We start from the raw sequence: 21,732 nt of genomic DNA, 5'->3' as shown, positions 1-21,732 counted from the left end.
ATATGGAAAGTGAGAAGAGGCTGAAGCCAGGATCCTGGAAAAAAATCAGCATATACAGATGCCTGAGAAGGAAGAGAAAGCTAAGGAAAAATCTGAGGAACTGTGGAGGAAGGAGGAAGTAGCTCATGACCCATCATCAGAACCAAGTTCTCCACATATGCTTCAGGGTTTCTGCCTTCTCAGACAAACAGGTCAGCCTCTAACGTTACCTCTTTCCACCTGCGTTTCCCATTATCATCAAAACAAGCTCCATAGTTCTCACCAAAATCCAAATATCTTGATGCCACATTCTCCCACTGCTGCCCTACCTTTTCACATCTTTTCCAAGCCAAGATTCCCCAGTTCAGTCTGTCTTCATCTCTTTGTACCATTCAACATATAACCTTTTGGAACACTCTTTTCTTATGAGTTCCAGAACTCTACATTCTCCTAATTTTCTCCTTAGCTCTCTGGCTTCCCTATTGGCAGCTTGTTCTCCTCTGCCTGACCTTTAAATGTTGGAGTTCCTCAAGGCTTGGTCTTAGGCCATCTTGTCTTTTCCCCAAACCTTTTTATGACTTCAACTGCTCTAAAATGCCACTCACTCTCAAGGCTCTGTTCCAACCCAAACTCTTCTGCTAAGCTCCAGACCTGCCTCTCTTCTTGCCTACTGAATGTTCTTCATTGCATCTCTCCTAGGCATCTCAATCTAATACATTCCAATTTAAAACTTTTGCTCTTCCTTTCCAAAAGTGTCTCCTCCCAACTTGCTCTCAGTAGATGGTACTTCCAGGCCACCAGCACTAATTATCATTTCAGTAACCATCTCTCATCTTTCCCCTCTGTAAACTGGAACCCCCCTACAGACAGCAGAAGGTGCACATGTTCAGTGCCTAGCACAATGCCTGATACGATACTATCACTCATATTTGTTGAATGAGTTAAAACAGGGAAGCAGAGTAGCACAGAAATCTGAGTGAGAGGAAGCGGTTTAATAGATGCTCTATAGGGATTACACAACTGGCAGCTTGTAGTTTGGGGCTGCTAGTGTTCTCAGTGATTTTAGGGAAGTCACTTTGTCCATCTGAAGAATGAGATGCAATTGAGGTACATTATTAAATTTCCTTCCAAGTTCTGTCTACTGCTAATATATTATTAACTTGGTAATGGCGCATAAATGGAATTTGTTCATAACGAACAATGACTTTTTAATTTTTTAAAATCTGCTTTGAAAACCGTAATACTGGTTTTAATAGGCTAAATGAAAGGTGCATTTGGATCCTTTTACTTTTTTTTTTTTTTAAAGATTTATTTATTTTATTCATACAGACCTGGGGGATAAACCAGAGGTGCAGGGGCGGTGAGAGGATTCACCAGAGACAGAGCGGAGAGCAGAACAGATTGACGAAGTACACTGCTGAGGGGAGCAGTGGGTGAGTCAGGAGAGGTCTGCCGCATTGCATGGATCACCTCCAGGGCAGGAATCGAACTCACACAGAGGTGGCTGCAGCCAGCTTGCAGTGCTGAGTTCTAACCCATTGTGCCACCAGGGAGGGCCCTGAATCCTTTCACTTTTATTCCACGAAGACTCAAGGAAAGGTATTCATTGACTTGAACTTTCCAAAACCTCCTCTCAATCAATGGGGCTCTCATAACAATCTAGGGCAGGGCAGGTAGCCATCCTGCAGGGCAGGTAGCCATCTACTCTTCTCATTTTAGATGTGGAAACTGATGCCTACACTTTGCAGGGATAGTTTTGGCAGGCTTCAGCAATAGGACAATATTGATAGCACCACACAGTAAAGTTGCTAAAGCTGCCTTGGTTCATATCTCAACTTGGCAGCCCTAGGAATCTGTTTCCATTACTATAAAACGGGACAATGCTGATACTTCTTAGTTTTGTCGTGAGGACAAGTATGGTATTCAAATAAGAATTATCACAATGTCACGAGGCCCTGAAGAAAAGTATATAGAAGCCCACTGGGCAACACAGAATAACGCCCGGAAAGGCCCCTTCTCACGGCATTCCTCAGGGGCGTAGGTGCCCCCCCAACCTCCCCTGGATTTTACAATCACTACTAGCTCTCTGCCTCTAGGAAGCCGCCCAGTCCAGAGCGGGTCCTGATCTCCCTGGTCCCGCCCTAGAAGGGGCGTGGTCTCAGGGTGGAGGCGTGACCAAACCGAGAACTAGGGCGTCGAGCTCTCCTTCCCCGTCTGGAGCCGCCCAATCTGGGAGGGTAGGTCACGTGACCAGCAAGCCCTTTTCCCCTCCCCGCCCCTGTGCCGGTACCACCTCTGCCGGTCCCGGGGGGTGATGTCTTGCTCCTCTCCGGGAGCCAAAACACTTGTTTTGATCTTTTTTGCTTCGGAATTGTGTGGGGTAATATTTTTGGGTGACGGAGTCAAGTCTTTGCCCCTCAACTGGCATTCCCTTCCGGATGCCCCCCCCCGTAGTTGGTCTAGCCCAGCCGGGCCCTGGGCGCGGCGGTGAGGGCCGCGTCACTGGCGGGCGGGATCCCTCCGCTCTAGGGAGAGCTGCGCTGGACGGTTGAGTTGGGGTGACTGAGGAATCCATCCGCGTCGCCGCCGCCGCCGCCGCTGCCGCCTCCGCCGCGGAGGAAGACAGAACCTCCCGCGCTCTCCTAGCGACCCTTCGCAGAGTCCCACCGCCACAGGTACCTCCGCTGACAAAAGGAGTCCTCAGACCCCCGGCCCCAAATTCCCATGGGGGGGACCTCTCTTCCTTCTGTCTCTCCGGTCTGGCCTCCTGAGAGCGGACGTAACTCCCCAAACCTCCCCTCCCTTCCTCTGGTCCCGTCGCTCCCAAACCCGGAAGGGGAGTTGGGGGACCCTCGCCTTCAAATATGCACGCGCTCCTGCACCATTAGGGTCATTATCTCGACCCCAGAACCCCGTCTCAGTCTCGCCTGCCTCCTCTTCCCTGAGAAGTTGGGAGGCCAAATTCGGGGCTTCCTCTAGGCCCCGTCCCGCCCCCTTTCCCCACCACGGCCACCGGCCTGCCCCTGGGGTAGCACCCCTTGCGCCCTCCCAGTCCCCACCTCCGCTGGCATTCTCCTTGTAGAGCTCCAGAACCCACAGAGAGGCAGGCGAGGCCGTGAGGCCACCCTTCCCTTCGTCTCCACCCTACTCCCGATTTGGGTGCTCTCCGTGTTTGCTGATCCCATTACCCTAGACCTGAGATGTCGGCACCCTATTCGCTTTATTAGTCCAAACCCCAAGCCTAGCACCCGGGCGCCCCCACTCCCCACCTAGCTCCATTTCGGAAGCTAGGAAAATGGAGGTTGGGGTGGGGGGGCCGGAGGCCCAGGCCCACTGCGCTTCGCTGAACGGCACCGGCCAGCGCCTTCCAGCTGCCAGATCGGGACCCTCCCTAGCGCCCTCCCATTATCCCTACCAGACCTGCGGAGGCGTTGGCACCCCTGTCCTCTGTCCTCCATGGGCCCTGGCTGCTGTATGCCCAGGATCGGGGGCTGCTGAGCGACCCTGGAGGTGATGGGGACTGAGGGCTGCAAGTGTCGCCCCTGCCGCCAGCTGCTTCCTACTGGCCTGCTTCCTTCTGCCCCGGGCCTCTAGCGTTACCGCCCTGCTCCGGCTGCTGGGGCTTTGTCCTGAGCCAGAGTGTAGAGTAGAAGGCTGAGGCCCCCCTTCCCCCCATTTTTTAGAGGGGCTTCCCCTGGCGCTGGCGTAGAAAGCTGAACTTAACCAAGGGGAAATGTCAGTGGGGAAGAGGAACGCCCAGGGCCTGGGGGAAGTGTGATCTGGTGGGGGATGCCCGGGTTGGCGGAGTGCAGTGTGCTTCGCCAGATCACACAGGTGTCCAAGAAGGGGGGCAGAACTCGGACCCTGGAGCGGAGCCAGCTAGGCCCCTGGGGCCCCGCTGTCAGGCCGGAGGGCCGGGTTCCTGAGGGATGCCAAGGGCATAGGGGCCAGGCCGCCGATGCCTGGGAGAGAGCAACCCGCGCCTCGGGGCTGGGGCCCTCTCTTCGGAATCCTAATTACTCGAGAGCTGCTCCCAAGGGCTTTCTGGCGCACCGGGGCGGGCAGCCTTGGCGCTGGAGGGAGCAGCGGCTTGGGGTTGCCTTTCTCACCACCCTCGCCTCCACCCGCCTCCGGCGGCTAATGGGGCGCAGCCGGCCTGGGATTATCCGGGGTGAGCTGTCCCAAACCTATTAGAGCCCAATCGGCTTTCTCCAAATCCTGTAAACAGCCACCAAGGCCGGTTCTGGGGAGGGGTGTGAGACTGGGTCAGGCGGGGGTGATGGGGCCGGGGGTGGGGTCACCCACCCTACAGGTCTCTGCCTTGGATGCGGTTGCCTGGGCAACGGGGCTAGGGTGGGGGCACTTCACCAATGAGGTGCTCTCAGTCCGGGTGACGGTTGCCTAGGCAACCCCACGAACAGCCAGCTTCCCTCTGGCTTCCCCCCACTCCCTGTCGAAGCTGGGGGTGTGTATGGAGGGTGTGCGTTGTGTGGGGGTGAGTTTAAAGAGGCACCGCCCCTTTTAAAATTAGGTGCTTGGAGGGCGGTGCCTATGCGGGCCGGGCGGACGCTGGGTCTGTTTTCATAGGGCCTCTCCCCGCCCCCCCTTCCCCACCCCCAGTTCCTGCCGCTGGTGTCCCGCCCGAGCTGCCCGAGCTGCTGTCCGAGGGAGGGGTTTCCCCTGCGTTTCCTCTTGCACTTCCCGCTGTTTCCGGGGGGCGGGAGGAAGATTGGGGAAGTCAGTTATTCCTCCGCAACATCTCTCTGGTGCCAGAGACCCCGGTTCTGCCCGGAGGACCGCAGCCGCCGCTGCTGCCCCTTCCCCCTCCCACCGGTGCTTACCCCTTCCGGGCCGCGCTACAACCCCGCCTTTCTCCCTTCTTCCCCGGTGGCCTTGGGCCTGACGTCAGTCCTGCATCCCCCAGGCCTCGGGCCAGCGGCGAGGAGCTGCCTCCCCCAGCCCCCGTCCCGCGGCCCCCAGCCGCCCCCAACCCCGCCCCACGGGCCCGGCGCCATGAGTGAGCTGGAGCAACTGAGACAGGAGGCAGAGCAGCTCCGGAACCAGATCCGGGTGAGGGCCTGACTGCTTGGGCTGGGAAGGCTGAGCGGGCAGGGCCAGGTGGCTTTTGTACCCTGGGCCCGGAGAGGGTTTTTGCGGGTGGGGGAGGGGATCCCTAATCTCTGTTTCGTTTTCTCATTCTTCCTTTTCGCCTATTTCTCCTTTCTTCTCTTGCCCTCTAATTGGTTGCCCCATTTGTTACAGGATGCCCGAAAAGCATGTGGGGATTCTACACTGACCCAGGTGAGGTGAATCTGCTGCTGGACTTGGGGTTTGGGGAAGGAGTAAGGGTTTGAGACATGCTGCTTGGTTGGCAGTGCCTGAACCCTCCCTGGGCCCATTCTGCCTCCACCTCCAGATCACAGCTGGGCTGGACCCAGTTGGGAGAATCCAGATGAGGACACGGCGGACCCTCCGTGGGCACCTGGCAAAAATCTATGCCATGCACTGGGGGACAGACTCAAGGTGTGTGTGTGCTTGGGGGGGGGTGGGGGGATCGGACTGTCTCCCTGTGAGCTGATTTTATAGCAAAGGGGGGCACCTTTGCAGATGTGGTGGGGTGAACTGGATATCCACACTGCCAGTTCTTTGGGAAGACAGTGACTCCTAGACATCCTCCAAGGATGGGAAATAGGACCATGTCACAGCAACTTCTAGCCTGCTGCTGGGAGTTGTCTCAGAAGAGCCTTCCACAGATGGGTAGGGAGCAGGGTGTTCTCTGCCCCCCCCCACTCCAGGGGGAAGTCAGGGTCCTGACCTCACTCCTCCTCTCTTCCAACAGGCTGCTGGTCAGCGCCTCCCAGGATGGGAAGCTCATCATCTGGGACAGCTATACCACCAACAAGGTAGAGGTGGTTCCTGTGGCCAGTGGGTTGAGCTGTGGGCCCAGGCTGGCTCTGACCCTGGGCACTGCCCCTCCTCCCTAGGTCCATGCTATCCCGTTGCGCTCCTCCTGGGTCATGACCTGTGCCTACGCACCCTCAGGGAACTTTGTGGCCTGTGGGGGGTTGGACAACATCTGCTCCATCTACAGCCTCAAGACCCGTGAGGGCAATGTCAGGGTCAGCCGGGAGCTGCCTGGCCACACTGGTGAGAGAGGCCTGGCAGGGCTTGGGTGCTGTTTGTGGGGGGAGGGGCTGTGCTGCCCTCCCTTAGAGACCCGGCTGACCAGCCCCTTTCCCCAGGGTATCTGTCGTGCTGCCGCTTCCTGGATGACAACCAAATCATCACCAGCTCTGGCGATACCACCTGGTGAGGCTCAGCTAGCGCTAGGCACTAGGGGCTCACCCATACTTCCTGACTCTGCCTCAGTGCTCAGCACATAGTGCACCCCTGTGCAAGAGCAGAACCCCTCTTCTGAACACCTCAATCCCCTCTCCTGTGGGCAAGAGAAAGAGGGCAGAGGGGATCCCACCCCCATCTGGGACAAGATCGGGGTTGTGACCTAGGGATTCCTTGCACCCTTTCCATAGCAGCTCTCTGTTGTGCTTATGCAGTGAAGGGGTAGACACAGGGAATCTGTCCTAATCCCTTTATACCTTCTTCCTGTTACCTCTCTAGTGCTCTGTGGGACATTGAGACAGGTCAGCAGACGGTGGGTTTTGCTGGACACAGCGGGGACGTGATGTCCCTGTCACTGGCCCCCGATGGCCGCACCTTTGTGTCAGGTGCCTGCGATGCCTCTATCAAGCTGTGGGACGTACGGGATTCCATGTGCCGACAGACCTTCATCGGCCATGAATCTGACATCAACGCCGTGGCCGTAAGTCCTGGGGTGAGCTGGGCGGGCCTGCCTGCATCAGGCTTTCAGCCCTGCCCCTAGCCCTCAGCCCACTCTGCCTGTCTTGCAGTTCTTCCCTAATGGCTACGCCTTCACCACGGGCTCTGATGATGCCACGTGCCGCCTCTTCGACCTGAGGGCAGACCAGGAGCTCCTCATGTATTCCCACGACAACATCATCTGTGGCATCACCTCTGTTGCCTTCTCGCGCAGTGGCCGGCTGCTGCTCGCTGGTTATGACGACTTCAACTGCAACATCTGGGATGCCATGAAGGGTGATCGTGCAGGTGAGAGCCGAGTGCTGATGTAGGGTAGGCAGGGACTGGGAATGCAGGCAGATGCGTTCTGATGGAGCCCTCTCTCACAGGTGTCCTCGCTGGCCATGACAACCGTGTGAGCTGCCTCGGGGTCACTGACGATGGCATGGCTGTGGCCACAGGCTCCTGGGACTCCTTCCTCAAGATCTGGAACTAATAACAGCCCCAACCCCAACTGGGCCCAGGCCAGGAGGGGTCCTACCCATGCCCACACTACAGGCCGGGAGCTTTGGAGTTGGGTATAATACCAAGCCTCCCTCCCCAGGCCACGGGGCCTTGGGTCCCTGCTCCCCTACCCAGGTTTGGTTCCTCCCGGGGCCCCCACTGTGGAGATAAAGATGGGGATAGAATGGGGAAAAGGAAGGGCAGAAGCCCTCATCCTTTCACTGCCCTGGGGTCAGGGCCTCATCCCTCTGGAGGGCCAGAAGCAGGAGGTAGAAACTCCAGAGGCTGGCTTTTTTAAAAACTGGTTTTATTTTAATTTTTATTATATTTTCAGTTTTTCCATAAAGGAACCAATTCCAACTCTGTACCTGGTCTTTACCCTTGCTTGTGTCTTCCTTATTCCTGGTCTCTGTTCCCAAGGACAGACTGGCTAAGGCCCCACTAAAGTAGGGGCAGCAGAGACAACTCCTGCCCCGCCCTTCCTTAGCCCATAGCTGAAGTCCCAGACAGGCAAGCTGCCTACTGGCAAGGTAGGCTCTCATTGTCCCAGACACTCGTGACCCTCTCGTTCTCCAGTCTTGCCAGGTTGGGCTGGCTGATCAATGCCATCATCCCTTGCCCACAGCTTTCAGTTCCCAGCTCTGCGGCGTCTCCCCTCCCTAGCACCCAATCCCAAGTAAACAGGGCAGAAGCAGAAGGGGAGAACACACCAAGTTTTATTAGGGGAAGGAGGGGGTATTTACAGGGTCTGGTAAAGGGGGGAGTCACATAGGGTGGGGCTGGGAGATTTAGGTACAAGGCAGACAAGGCTAGAGACCTCTGCTTCCACCCCAACCCTGGGAAGGCGGGGAGAGCAGCTGCGACTCAGGAAGAAGGGTCAGGAAAGGACAGTGATGGGTTCTGAGTCCCTGGGCTGGGGAGCTCAGGGGCTTGTAAACATTGACCACTCTCAGAAGGGGATGGGGATGGGAGAGGGCTCCCCCTATACTTCCTCACAGGGTTAAGGCCTCTCCAGGCTCAAGGGCCCCCTAAGTTCAGTCTCTTTAGCTGGGGGGGAAATGGGAAGGAAGAAGACAGGGCAGAGTGTCATCCCCTCCCCTGCATTGGCTGCGGCAGGGGTGGGGCAGTTACATTCAGTCACAACAGTACCCCCCCATACCTCTAATGCCACCAAACACTGGTGTGAGGAAAGGGGGGGGCTGGAGGGCCAGCAGCAGCAAGACATTTCCCCCTGGCCCATCACCCCCTTATTGCTTTAGAGAAAATTGTCTTTTCACGGACACTAACACTGTTGAAACCAGGGAGAAGCAGGTGGAGGCGGCCCCTCCACCCCCGAGGCCAGCTTGATCCCCCAACACTGACCCAGTTGCCACTTTGGTGCAAAAAAAAAAAAAAAAAAGTCAGCTCTGGGGATGAGTGGAGAAAGAAAACTGGGGCCACTCCCCATTTCCCCAGGGCAGGAAGGAGAAATACATTCATGGAGGGGAGGCAGTGGGAGAATCTTGCCCTAATACTGCACTCTAAGCAATGAGGTCAATGGGAGAAGTTAGATGAAAACCCAAAGGTAAAACTTAAAACAAAAAACAACCCAATGGAGACAAACCCAGGTAGGCGATTAGGAATCACAAGTCAGTGAGGAACAGAAGGGCACCCTAACCCGCCACCTTACCTAACATTAAAAATGTTTCAGGGAGCAGGGAGAATCACACCTCCTTTCCCATTTGGTCAGTGGGGGGAGGGGGGGTCAGCATGGAGCTGGGGGGGAGGGGTTTGCATCCCACACAACCAGCTGCAGCGGGGAGCTCCCTTCCAATAGCCCCCCACATTGCAACCGGCAACCCCAAGTGCCCCCCCCACTCCTGAGGCCCTCCAGGCCCCTCCTCTTGCCCCCATTACAGGAGAAACAGTCATCAAGTGGCGCCTCTCCCTCCAGCTCCTGGAGGAACCACCCTGCCCCTACCTTGCTCAGGTTGAGGGGCAAGCAGGGGCTTGTGGCCCAAAGAATACATTCATGTGGCAAGGCAGGGAGGTGGGGTTTTAAGCTTCACACCCAGACCACCCACCACCTCATCCCCCACCTCCCCATGGCAGGGGTGGGAAGCCCCTCACCAGGGCCAGCGTGGAAGTTCTGCTGCTACGACAGCCAGGTGAGGTTGGCACTGGCTGGCAGCCTGGGGAGCCGAGGTGGCTAGGCCTACTTGTGCAACTTCCCCCAGAAGCAGCAAAGCCAAGGGGCTACACTGCCCCCACCCCAACACCTCTGCCAGTCACAGCAATAAGGGGGCCGTTCACAGCGGGTCCGGCCGGCGGGGCTGAGGGGGCCTCGCTGTGCAAACTGCTAGCACCCCAGCTTCCAGTTACCCCAATGGCCCACCTTGCTTGCTGGGCAGGTAAGTGCAGCCTCGGGAGCCAGGCAGGACAGGTCTGTGGGGCCTGTATCCCCAAATGCCCCAAAATAACAGTGTGTTTTTTTCTTTCAGTCTCCTAACTTTTTTTTTTCATATTTTTCTTTTTTTTTCTTAAAAAAAAAAACAAAACGAAACAAACTCTTCTGTGGACCTTTCACCATCACCCTCATCTCCAGAAGGAGAGAAGAGGTGCTTAGCGTCTAGTTTTTAAAGATTTCTTCTGTCTCCTAACATTTTCTTCAATGTTTAAAATTTTTTAAAAAAGGAAAAAAAAAAAAAAAAACCCTTCCCCCCCAATCTGTAAAGTGCCTCGTGGTGGGTGAGTTAAGGTGCATCGTGTGGTTTGTAACAAGTGCTGGGGACCCTGCCCCTGCTTCCTCCTATGCTCCTTCTGGGGAGCTGGCAGGTCGGGGACCCAAGGGTCCAAGCCGCTGCTGCTGCCACCCTGGGCCTATAGCCTAGGGGCTGGTGGGACAGGCTGGTCAGTAGTCATCCACGCTCTCGATCTCACCAGAAGGTCCGTGCAGGGAGTACCCTGAAGCCGGGAGAAGCTGGGTTTAAGCTCTCACCCAGGCTCTGGGCTCCTCCTCTTTGGGTCCCCACCCCCACTTACCCAAGATGCTGGGGTCTGAGTGCAGCATTAGTGCCCGCCTCTTGGCCTTGCTGCCCTCCCCAGGGCCGAGTTTGGTGCTATGGTTGGTCTGAAAGGCTGTCTGCAGGGAACCACTGCTCAGCCAAGCCTCCTGCAAGGAGAGAGGAGAGGAAAGTCAGGAGGGTGCTGGGTCACCTCCTCCAACCTGCCAGGGCGCTGGGAACCTTACCTGCTGCTGCTGCCGCTGCTGGCTAGCTTTCTGCTTGGCTCTCCGCTCCAGAAATTGTTTGGCAAATTCTTTGGCTTCCAGCGTGTCCCCCAGGCAAGAACGGATATAATCATGGACATCATAGGGGGACTCTACCTCCTTGAGGTTCGCCACAGCCATGGGCACTATGGGGTAAGGTGGAGGTGGTCAGGGCAGATCCGGAGCATTTGGGCCAGCCCCACACCCAGGGTTTATAGCTTGTACCATCCAGGCTGCCCGTGGTGCTCAGGGTGTGCAGCATCTGCTCACACCACTGAGTGAAGCCATCCTGGGGCCTGGGGATGCCCTGTAGCAGCTTCAGCAGTTTCTCTTCCTCCTCTGTCTTTTTGCGCACAGGCCGACCTGACAGGTGGCTATACGAGTCGCTGGGGTGGGAATGGGGGGGTGCATCAGAGAAAACAAATCAGCTCAGGAGTCCACATCCTTCCACCCCATCCTAGTCCAGACCCTGAAGGCCTGGCACCCACCTGAGAGAGGGGCTGCTCCGGCTGTTCTTCAGGCCCAGGCTGCGAGCCAGGCTCCCGCCACTCTTGAGGGTGTCCTCCCAGAGCCCCAGGCTGCTGCTGCTGCCCCCACTCTTGTCAGGCCCGCCCCACAGCGGCCCGGCCTCAGATACCCACTGGTTCAGGGGGGCAGTACCCAGGCCCCCAAGCTGCTATAGATGGCAGGGAGTTAGGGTGGCCCAAATAGGGACACCCATACACCCAAGAAAAAAAGCTAAGTGGAGAGGTTCACTTAGGTGGCATAGAATGGCACACATGAGAAATCCTTTAGGGTCAGTAATGAACCAGCTGGAAGTCTGGGCCCAATGATGCCCTACTTCCCAATCACCCCGAACACTTAACTGGAAAGAGTTCCCAAAACCCAAAAGATGTCCGTCAACTGGGGAGGGGCCCATTCTACTCACCACTCGGTGGTTGGGGGCCTGGGTCCGGGCTGGCTCCCGAGGTGGGGGCTGCTTATGCAGCTGCCGCTCACCCTCCAACTGCAGCTCAAGCAGCGTCTTCATGGAGAGGCCTTGCTTGGCTAGGCCAGCCCACAGCGGGGGTGGAGAGCTGGGCGCAGGGGGCACAGGAACAGCAGCTACTGCTTGCTGCTGCTGTATCAGCTTCAGCAGGAGCTCCTGCTGCCGCACCTGAGCCGAGAGACATGATGAGAGCAGGCAATAGGGCTCCCCACACTGGCCTGGGGCTCGACAGGGCACCCACCTGCTTGCGCCGAAACAACTCCTCCTCTTCCTGTCGCCGCTTCTGTTCCTCCTGTTGCTGGCGACGCTTCTCCTCCCGGCGCTTGCGCTCTTCCTCCTCCCGCTTGGCCCTGAGCTCCACTTCTCTGCGTTCTTGAAACTGACATTGGCGATGGGGTCAGACCTCAGACATGGGCACAACTGGTCTGTCCCACCTCAGCCTGGCCCTTGGTACCCAAGGATCTATACTCACTTTGTGTTGCAGCTGGAGTTGTTCTAGAATTGGACCCTGAGTCGAAGAGTTAATTGGTATGTCCCAAAGACTGGCCTCACCGCCTGCAGGAGGCAAAGGCAGCTGGAGGAGGGAGCTCAGGCCCCGGGGCTGGAGGAGCATGAGAGGAGCAGACTATAGCTCCCAACTTGCCCGAACTGCCAGGGAAGGTGCAAGGAACAGCTGAGACAGGGCTGGGAGCACTGGGACTCGACCAAGTGGTGGCACACCTGACTGTGATGAGGCTGAGGTATGTATGTCCCAGAGAGGGCTTGAATCCGGCACCGACAAGGAGCGGTTCATCGTGGGGAGCAGGTTCTGGTCCCCACCTCTGAGAAGCAAAGCATTGATTCTTAGCACCCCAAATCCCTTTCTGGTCTGCCCCATTTCCCCTTCACACATCCTGAGGGCTGGCTTGTACACACATGCCACCAAGTGAAACCTGTGACAGATGGAGCAGCCCACAGACCTGGGGGGTTTGAGAGCTTGGAGCTGCTGCAGGAAAGCGGTGAGCTGCTGCTGCTGTGGCGGTGTCAGGTCCCCCAGGGCCGCCTTTTCCCGGAGTGCACACTGCGGGAGCTGGCGGCTATGGAGAAAGTCATTGGGGGTGGGGGGGGGGTGGCCAGCCACAAGGCCAGGACCCAGCTTACAAGTCCCTTGAGTTCCCCATTACCTGTTGACCAACTGAAGAAACTGCTGGTGCTGCAGCTGTTGGTACAAAGCAGCTGCTGCTAGCTCCTGTTGCTTCTTCAGCCGCTCCTGGTCCATGTTTCCCTGAGTGAGGTCAACACAATTCCACAGCTTTGACCTTGTCTTCCTCTGCATCACTTGTTGCCCCCTGCCAAGCTCCCGCGTCCCCTCCTTGTGCCTCAAAAGGGGTATGCTCACCAGCAGTGGGGGTGGTGAGGGCCCTGGGGCAAAGGGCACACGACCCCACATCTTGATCACCTCACCCAAGGGCTGGAAGCCTTCATCACAGCCCCGCTTCACCAGCAAGGCCATGGAGAAATAGCCCGCCTGGAACCACTCTGCCATCTCCTGCGTGGTGAAGGGGCCTAGCCCAACAGAGGGAGACTGGTCAGAGGTGCCCCGCAGAAACTCTGAACAAGAATGGTGGTGTCCCAATGCCACCCACTCTCTACAGGTACCTTGGATCTCTCCTTGTGGATCTTTGTAGAACCACTTCCGGGCTGCACCATGGCTGAGGGGGAGGGCAGTGGCAGCTGCAGAGTGGCGCAGGCCCTGGGCCTGCATGGCAGCTGTGAACTGCTCCTCCTCCAGGGAGCTGTCCTGCAGGGAGGCCACCAGCTTCTCTGCCTCCTGAGAGCCCAGAGAGAGATGGAAGGCTCAACTGCTGAACCACAGCAACATCAGGCTGGGGTAGGTTCAGGTCACAGGGTGGGATTGGTAGGGACACGTGAAATGGTGGCTTTTTGTTCCCTGACAAGGAAGAATCCTAGAGCTTCCTAGGCACCCCACACCTGCTGCAGGTGCTTTAAGCCTTCATCGTCTTCCAGATCTCCAGGAGGGCCAGGGGGTGAGCCTACCCCGGGGCTCAGCTGCATTCCCCTCCTATCATCTCCTAGGAGTAAAGGAAAGATGATGAACTAGGAGGTCCAGAGAAGGAAGGGGAGTCTCTATCCACCCTCATTCCAGAAAAATGGCTCTAAAGCTAGCTCTTCCCACCTGCACGCCCCCTGCCCATAGGGAGCCTTCTTTCACCACCCTCGCTACCTTCAGCTGCCTGCAGGTCTTTCTCCAAAGCATCAGCACTTTCCCCGTTGGCACCCCAGAGTGGGCCCAAGGTGGGCAGTGGGGATGAGGAGCTGGACTTCTCCTCCTGAGAGGGCAGTGGAGTCAGCTCCTTCCCACCTGCAAGAGAAGGGGAATTAACAGAATTCAAAACCAAGGAGTTAAGCTTATTTCTTTAAAAGAAATTATTTTTGTAGAGAACTGGGGTGCAGGCCAGAGATGCAGGGGATGAGGGGATTCACAGGCAAGAGTGGGGAGCAGAACAAACAGATCTACTGAAATACATGGCTAAGGGGAAAGAGGTCTGCTGTGCCCTGTGTGGGCCAGGTCCCTGCCAGGGACGGAACTCAGGCCCTGATGGTGGTGACGGTGCTGAGCCTGAAACCCTAGGCCATCAGGGAGGCTCAGAATTGTAAAGTTTTAAAAGTGACTTTGCACAAATGCTGTCTATGACCAGAACCTGGACCTCTGAATACTGAACTTACCACTTAACTCTGGCCTCTGCCAACACCCGCATGCTGGCACCACACTTCCTCTGCACGCCTAACTCTTTTGCCCTGCAGTATTGGTTGGCTCTGCACATTGTTTCACCACATATCTGATCCTGTTCCCTTTAAGATGGCTTTACTGGTTGGGGAGCCCTCCCCAAACTGTGCACTGTCTTCTCCTGAACCTCTCAGCAGCCTGGAAAGGAGCCCTCTGTCTGTCTGGCCCAGCACTAGGGGCTCGGGCCTCCTTGGCTCTCCCTGCAGGCTTACCTGCCTCAGGCCCCTCCTCATCCAGCCCTTCGCCAGGCTCCTCTTCCTCTTCCTCCAGACCCTGGAAGTCCAGCTCCTGCTCCTCAGGTATGGGTTCCTTGGGACCCTTCTACATGGGATTTAGGTATGCGACAGGAGGTTGGAGAGGGATGGGGGTGGGGCAAAAGGACCCAATTAGGGTATTTTCCCGCCAACCTCCAACAGAATTTCCCCCTTGATTCCTCACAGATACCTTGAGAGGCAAGAAGGCCCCAGAGGCATCAAAGGTGCCCATTTCTTCATCCTCATCGTTCAGGCACCACTCCGGGAGCCCATCCTTGTCATCCTCAAAACCGTCAGGCCCTCGGCACCTCCGGAGGTGAGAGCTGCCTCCCCCACCTCGCCCCTCCTCTTCACCACACCCTCCTCGATCCCCTCGCAAATCAAATTCAAATTTGCGACGCCGGTCCCCATGTTCCCGCCAGCCAGCAGAGCGGGGGCCGCCATCTAAGCAGGAAAAGTTGGAGGAGGAGAATCAGTATTCCTGTCAGGCCAGTCTCTATTCTTCTGCTGCCCATAGGAAGCCCTGGAAATGTAACTTCCAGGACTATTCTCTCACCCACCCTAACTCCCAGAAACTGTCCTCTCCACTTGTAAGGGAGCCCACCCTTGTGGGAAGTTCCTGTTGCCACCACCCCACACATTCCCACCTGGCCCCAGCCTCACCAGGGCTAGCTGAGCGCCAGCGGTCACCATCTCGTCGGGGTCCTGCCCCAAGTCTCCAGCTTCCTTCCTCTTCTTCCTCTTGCTCCTCTCGGAGAGAACGCCAGTTCTCGCTATCTGAGCGGGCATGTTCCTTCCTCGAGCCAGCCCCTCCCTCCTCAAACCCGGAGCGTGCTTGGAGGTGGGGGAAGACAAGAGTCAGCAGAATGGCAGCCACAGTCCCTAGAAGACTCTTACTATAAACCCTGCTGGTAAAACAGGAGTCCAGCTCCGGGCCCTCTAGTGCTCACCCCTCCCCAGCAAACCAGGGTTGCCCACTTAAGTCCTACCCCCATCTCAATGACCCAGGCCATGGCCACCACCTTCACCACTCTTCATACCTCCTTCCCTCCTTGCTGACTTCTCAAACCGCCTCTCGCCTCTGCAGGAGGGAAAGGGGTTGGTCAGAGAGCAGCTTCCCCTCCTCAACCTACTGCATTTCTACAAACCTTTCCACTCTAGCCTAAGGCTGGTGGGAGGAGGTGGGATGGGAAGAATTAGGGAAAAGTCAGGTCTGGGAAGGGAGGCCAAGATGATAAACAGAAAAGGTAACAACAGACAAGTACCAAGGAGAAGGAAAGGGCAGAACCACAGGGGCTGGAAGCACAGAATTTTTGGACCAGGGTTTATTCAGGGGTCAATGTCCAGTCAGTGTCTAACAATGACAAGACCCAAGCCTCCCACCGTGGGGCCTTGCTCTGTCTCTGTGCCATCACCTCCGGCCCACACCTGTCATCCCAACTCTGGCTGCGCTGGATCTCCCGGGGGTTTCGTCCAAAGGTTCCATCTCCTTCTTCAATGCTTCTTTGGTAAAAGGAACTGTCGCCGCGGCCACGGCCTAAAAAATGGATTAATGCACTTGAGAAATGTGCCAGATCCTCTCTGTACCCTCAAGACCATGGCCCCACTTGGCCCTTTCCCAGCACCCACCATCAACCCCTCTACCTCGGCTCCGAGTGCTGCCCCTGCCACGGGAGGTTCCACCTCCAAGGGGGGGGCCAGCCCCTTTCCCCATCAGCCTCAGCACGGCCACACTGTTCACGGACAGGGAGAAGTTTCTCTGAGGAGGGAGCCAGGGGTGGGTGTGAGGACCCAGGTACCCAACCCTGTCCACCCCCCCCCCCAACCTCCACCAGAACCTTCCCAACATCAGCCCCTCCCGACAAGATGGAGACCAGCATCCTCACAGCAGCTGCCTGGCCTGGTCCCACCCCACCTGCTCCTCCTCTGTTAAGGGTTCCAGTGCCAAAGGCTGCAGTGGTTCCTCCTGTAGTACCGCGGCAAACTCCTTGTCCTGCAGCTCATCAGGGACCTGTCGAAAAGTGGAGGGCCCAGCTACCACACACTCCTGGTTCCCTTCATCGGCTGAAGCCAAGTGGAGACTGGGCCATACATCCCACCACACCTGTCCCACCTTGTTCTCCTTGACATAAAGGGCCAGCATCTCTTCTCGCCCATAGCGGTAGTCAGCTAGCTTGTATTTGGGCATGGCAGGAGAAGGGGGTGGGGAGGCCACGCTGCTACCACTGGAAAGGGCCCTCAGCCTAGAACAGGGAGGAAAGTGACAAAGAGACAGGAGCCTATGTGGCCCCATTTCCCCCAGCTTTTCCAAGCCACCCAAAGTGATCAGACTTACCACTCTGGCCCAAAGTTGAGGGTCTCTGCTGCCATTGCGGAGCTGGAGGTATCCTAGAGGTCAGAGGGAATGAGCAGCGGGGCACCTGGCGTTCACGCTCCAAACACCTGTGGAGGCACAAGGCCACTGGGCCTCGGAGGCAGCACACACAGAGAACCTTGAGGAGGGGCAACAGTGCCCAGCTTGGCAGGCACAGTGATGGGCTCTAAAAGGACTCACCTAAGCCAGCCACGTGGCCACTCCCACCATGAGTTAACCAAAAAGGAGTGTTGATGAGCAGAAACCTGGGGAGGGGAGAAAAATAGGGCAGCTAGGGTCCCTTCCAGCTCCTGCAGGGGAGGCCCCCTTCACCCCAGACTCACCTGGCAGCCTTGCCTGGAGAAGCAGGGTGGGCGAGGCAGGTGCTTCAGGCAGGGGCCTATGCTAGAATGAACCAGGGTCCGCAAGCCACTCGATGAAGCTTTGACCACAATGGTGCCTGGGAAAGGGCCTTCACATCGGGGAAATATCCTTAAGAAGCAGTGAGGATAAGAGAGTGGGATGAAATTAAGGGTCAGGTAGGCTTCCTTGTCTCAGCCCTCTTCCCTGCAGAACTGGGAGTCCCACTGCTGCCTGGAGGTTGAAGGTTAGCACAGGAGACCATAGCCCCTGCTCCTCATTTCTGTCCCCCAAGTCTGACCTCTTGAGCAGTTAACTCATTCAACAGAGCCTGACCCAGATGGGGGAAGTGCCTCAGAGAATATGCCAGGCACCTGTTCCAGGCCTCTGCATGAGCAATGTGTGGCACAGGCCAGGGAAGTGAGTAAGATATACAGAGATTATCAGGACAAAAACAAGAAACAGAAGCAAACAAACAAAAAAACCCACGGGAGCCACAAGTATCCTAAAGAAAGAAAAGGTAAGTTAGAGAAAAAAGGATTAGAAAGTAATCTAGGAGCAAAAGTACTTCCCTCCTAAAAACCTTAGAGTGGCTACTCAGCAAGCCAATACATGGGGAGCAGGGAGGCTATTCCAGGGACGGGGTGAAGAACTGTGAAGACGGCAGGCAGACAAGTTTGGGCCAGTGCACCCAAGGGCTGGTTTACCAAACAGGAATCAACACCCAGGCTCCTTCCCAAGGATCAGGAAGAGCCTGACCGCAAATAAAAGTCAAGAAAGCAATCAGTTTACTAGAATACAAGCTAGGTCCCCTCACCATAAAGTAGAAGTAAGGGCAGAGTTACGAGGCTGGCAGAAGCAGCGGCAGCAGCGACAGTGACCTGTCCCTCTAAGGAACAGCGGAGGGGATTCTCAGGAGGCGGCGCATCCCTGGTGGATCCGAGCAGAGGACGGGCAGGCAGGGTTGCAGGGAGGTGCACAGGGGGCTTCCCTCACTGGCTGGGGGGGAGGCTGGACCGGAGCGCCTCTAGAGTTCCCATCAACTCCAAGACTCCACAACTCTGGGAAGGAAGGAGGAAGAAGGGTTTCTACTGGAGGAGCCAAGGGAAGAGGCTCTCACCTACAGCTGTAGACCGGGAGGTGAAGCAAAACTCCATGACAGAGGACCCTTTCCCAGAATACCAGCATCCTAGGGCAAAACACATCTTTTGAGACCAACCAGAGTGGGGCTGACCCCCCTGTCTCAGCTGGACATTTTCTGGTGACAGACAATGCTATGACACATAGGCCATCAGGAGACAGGTCTGTTGCAAAGTTACTCCTCTCACTGAATTCAAGGAGGACTCTCCCAAGACAGTAAGATTAATTCTGTACCACAAACCTTCTGTAATTTGGTCAATGGGTGAAGAATCTTGAAGATATGCTGGTAAAACAATGTGCTTCAGCATCAAAGGTACCTCTATTAACAGAAGCAGGACAAATATTGCTGATTCCTCCCCCATAGGAGATGCCAGATGAGCCAAATTCAGAGAGGCAGAAAAACAGAATGGTGGGTGCCAGAGCTGGGGAGCTGGTTTTCACTGGGCAGTTTCAGTTGGGGCAGTTTCAAGTTTTGGGACGGGATGGTGGTGATGGTGGCTCAACGATATGAATGTGTTTAACACTGCAGAACTATGTACTAGACATACTAAAATGTTCTACACTGTGTCAATTTTATCACAATTTAAAAAAGTTTTAAGGTAAAAACCTATTAAGGATACCTATCATGTAACAAAGTTCTCCCCACTCCACAAAAACACCCTGCATTCCTTCAAACAAACCTCAGGAGAGGCTGTTCTGGGCTTCCTCCAGAAGAGCCCCTGTCCTTTTAGGAGACAGGCGAGTTTGGCAGGCCTGGAAGGGAGAGGGGAGAGGGGAGAACTCACCCTCCCACCCTTCCAGGGAAGGGCAAAGCTGGCTCTCCTTGCTGCTGTCCACTTCTGGTCTTCACTGGTCTGTCCTGGTTATAAGGAACAAACCCCAGGAAAGTGACTCCAGTGAGAAGCAGGGAAACTGCAGAGGCAAGGGAAACATAGTCAGGGAGAAGAGGAGAGTGCAAGAAAAGGCCCAGGTCTTAGGGAACAGTTAGAGAAAAAGGGTCAAAACTCTGGGTCCAGTCAAAGGATGACCTGACCCCAGAACGTGGTGGCTGCCTTGTCCATCCTCAGATTAAAGGAGGCATCACTAAGCAGCACAAATGCTGCCTAGTTTCCACTCCTCTGAACATATGCATTTCTTTTCCACATGCTATCTAGAAGCCTACAGTTCAAAATTGGAGGTGGTATGGCTCTCCCAGGGCATTTGGCATTCTGGCATCGGGATCCAAGGGTTTCCTTCTCAAGGCTCATTCTAGTTTACCTCCCACTCCCCAGGCCCTGCCCTCAGTACTTTCTGCTTCATCTTTCCCAACCTCATCTTCTCTGTTTCAGACCTCAGAATACCCTCACTCCTATGGAATCTAATTATTGCTATCAAAAGACTGCCCCCTGCTGGAATTAGGGGGAGAGGACACACTGGTTCTGGGAGTTTACACCAGACTTGAAGACCAGGAGGGAAGCTTGCTCTCTGGGGTTCAGATTCTTGGATGAAAGAAAAGCTCCAAAGAGGTAGTCCTAGTATGCATCCGGTTCAAAACATTATTTCCTCATTCCATCACTCCTAAGGTTAGCCCCAATCCAGTGCAATGTGCTTTGGCATCAAAGGTACCTCTAGTAACGGAAGCAGAACCCCCAACTCTCCAACATTTGACTAACTGCCCAGTCCCCCGCCTGTTGGAGGCGACTCCATCCTTTCATGTGGTAGCATGAGGAACTCCAGGCTTGAAAAGAGGTGCAAGCCTGTGTTCTTCCTGGCTGGTCAGTTACCCCAACTCCCTACATACTCTGAGCCATCAGGACAAATAATGCCACTTGGCATTTCTCTACTAGTTAACCGTTTCAAAGCAGTTTCACACTTTACCTCATGTGATCCCTTCAGCCCACTTGCCTTGCCTTACTTCCAGTCAGAGAAAACAAGGGAGGGAGTGGCTGCCCAGACAGGGTACCCCAATATTCCTACACTCTGAGAATGGAGAAGGGCACACCACCAGCAGTAACCACTCCAAACTCTCAAGGGTATTCTGTGAATTATAAACCATTTTAAATTTCTCGTTGTAATTTTTAAAAATCCTTCACGTGGACATCTCCTTTCCTTCCACCTTCTCTGCTTTAATGTGGGGCTTTGTTTTTCTATCCTGAACACTAACCACAGACCTAGGTGAAAACAAGCCAGTGTCTTTTTGTCCATCAAATCACACATAAAATACTAACTCAGTCACTGGCTGAAAACATCAGGTGAGAGGGTGTAGGCACCTTTCACTTAAAGGTAGCTGTCACGTGAGACCCTTGAAGCAACACAAAGTCCAAATATACACCAAACCCAATTACTCGACAGGTTACAGGAGAACAAGACCAACAATCTCAAATAAAAGTGCAGACCGGTGGCCTGCAACTGCAGGGGGCACAGCACAGACAAAGAAGCCAGGGGACAGAACCCACAACTGGGAGCAGGAGAGGGCAGAGGGGACGGCCCTGGTGTACCCACTGGTGTCTCAGTTGCAGCTGGACAGGATGGGGGGCCAAGCTGCAACAGGCCTATGAGCTGGGGGAAAGCAGAGAGGCTGTGTAGAGGCTGGTGAGCTCTGGGAAAGCAGTACCCCGAGAAGCAAGGGACTAAGACAGGGTGGGTGGACGAAAGAAGCGGCCCACAAGTGTTTATTTGGCATTTCCCAGGGCCAGCGCTGTGATGGACCACACCAAGAAGCTTGCTGGGAATTGGTTACCACGGGGTGAGAGGTTGGCACGAGTCTCTTGGAAGTTAACTTGAAAAAAGGGTTGTGGCCCAGGAACTGCTGCTTGAGGGGAGATGGGCTCGGGAGGGCCCGGCCAGGCGACAGGGGAGACTTTAGTGTTTGACCGGGCCGCCGGGCACACGGGAGGAAGGAGACCCCAATGACCAAGCACTAACGCCGGTCGCTGAAAGGAGATTTAGGTGAAGAGCCAGCTGAGGTAGTCCGGTTGCGAGAAGGCTTTCTTGTTAGCCAAAGTCGCGGAACGCTCGGGTTTGGAGACCCGCAGGGCCCGGCGAACTGCGACCCGCACCCGGAGGCACGCTGGGGAAACCTGCGGGGGGTGCAGGGCATTGGGGTCGGCGCCTCAGGCGGGCCCGCGGAGGGTGCGGGCGGGAAGGTGGGAGTAGCCCGCCAGAGCACGGATTCTCGGGGACCGGAGGAGCGACCGTTAGGAGCGCGGGGGTGGGAAGGCGGCGGGCTGGCCCCGGAGGACGACGTGCCCTTCAGGAAGGGGGCGCCAGGTGCGTGGGGCAAGGGCCCCCCAGCAACGAGCTGGCCTCCCGCCGGGGCCGCGC

General features: G+C 56.0%; 2 protein-coding genes across 3 annotated transcripts; one reads left to right on the top strand and one right to left on the bottom strand.

The window, feature by feature from the left end:
- Positions 1-2,482: 2,482 nt before the first annotated feature.
- On the top strand, positions 2,483-7,671 carry GNB2 (guanine nucleotide binding protein (G protein), beta polypeptide 2). Its single transcript, XM_004691882.2, has 10 exons — positions 2,483-2,654; positions 4,904-5,049; positions 5,242-5,280; positions 5,396-5,502; positions 5,819-5,882; positions 5,964-6,126; positions 6,222-6,288; positions 6,598-6,799; positions 6,888-7,104; positions 7,185-7,671. The coding sequence occupies exons 2-10, from the start codon at positions 4,993-4,995 to the stop codon at positions 7,289-7,291; spliced, it is 1,023 nt and encodes a 340-aa protein (XP_004691939.1). The 5' UTR covers positions 2,483-2,654; positions 4,904-4,992; the 3' UTR covers positions 7,292-7,671.
- Positions 7,672-8,002: 331 nt separating this feature from the next.
- Positions 8,003-19,335, bottom strand: GIGYF1 (GRB10 interacting GYF protein 1). 2 transcript variants are annotated; one of them, XM_012731895.1, is made up of 28 exons: positions 19,215-19,335; positions 18,107-18,350; positions 17,274-17,421; positions 17,131-17,195; positions 16,912-17,018; positions 16,690-16,819; positions 16,492-16,587; positions 16,221-16,335; positions 16,005-16,113; positions 15,617-15,657; positions 15,240-15,410; positions 14,767-15,020; positions 14,535-14,643; positions 13,759-13,896; positions 13,506-13,606; positions 13,173-13,344; positions 12,913-13,079; positions 12,698-12,798; positions 12,494-12,610; positions 12,255-12,355; positions 12,007-12,089; positions 11,776-11,913; positions 11,475-11,702; positions 11,035-11,222; positions 10,772-10,932; positions 10,529-10,692; positions 10,321-10,450; positions 8,003-10,242 (listed from the first exon to the last, which is right to left on the bottom strand). In XM_012731895.1, the coding sequence occupies exons 5-28, from the start codon at positions 16,944-16,946 to the stop codon at positions 10,190-10,192; spliced, it is 3,102 nt and encodes a 1,033-aa protein (XP_012587349.1). In that variant the 5' UTR covers positions 16,947-17,018; positions 17,131-17,195; positions 17,274-17,421; positions 18,107-18,350; positions 19,215-19,335; the 3' UTR covers positions 8,003-10,189. The 2 variants fall into 2 exon arrangements, with proteins under 2 accessions (XP_012587349.1, XP_012587350.1); XM_012731896.1 differs by lacking the exons at positions 16,690-16,819; positions 16,912-17,018; positions 17,131-17,195; ... (1 more) ...; positions 18,107-18,350; positions 19,215-19,335 and having other exon boundaries at positions 16,221-16,309; positions 16,492-16,563.
- Between the last annotated feature and the right edge of the window lie 2,397 nt (positions 19,336-21,732).

This window comes from Condylura cristata, unplaced genomic scaffold (assembly GCF_000260355.1).
Source record: "Condylura cristata isolate star-nosed mole 26May11 unplaced genomic scaffold, ConCri1.0 scaffold00032, whole genome shotgun sequence".
NCBI classification, from domain to species: domain Eukaryota; kingdom Metazoa; phylum Chordata; class Mammalia; order Eulipotyphla; family Talpidae; genus Condylura; species Condylura cristata.
Note: the sequence above shows the minus strand (reverse complement) of the source record. Positions and strands in the feature narration are given on the sequence as shown.

Bases quoted from the DNA above. Each gene is read 5' to 3' on its own strand.
- GNB2 (XM_004691882.2), top strand. From the start codon at position 4,993: ATGAGTGAGCTGGAGCAACTGAGACAGGAGGCAGAGCAGCTCCGGAAC. The intron at 5,050-5,241 runs GTGAGGGCCTGA...CATTTGTTACAG, and splicing joins AGCTCCGGAACCAGATCCGG to GATGCCCGAAAAGCATGTGG. The intron at 5,503-5,818 runs GTGTGTGTGTGC...CTCTTCCAACAG, and splicing joins CACTGGGGGACAGACTCAAG to GCTGCTGGTCAGCGCCTCCC.
- GIGYF1 (XM_012731895.1), bottom strand. From the start codon at position 16,946: ATGGCAGCAGAGACCCTCAACTTTGGGCCAGAGTG. The intron at 14,644-14,766 runs GTATCTGTGAGG...AATCCCATGTAG, and splicing joins GGGCCTTCTTGCCTCTCAAG to AAGGGTCCCAAGGAACCCAT. The intron at 12,611-12,697 runs GTAATGGGGAAC...CTTTCTCCATAG, and splicing joins TTTCTTCAGTTGGTCAACAG to CCGCCAGCTCCCGCAGTGTG.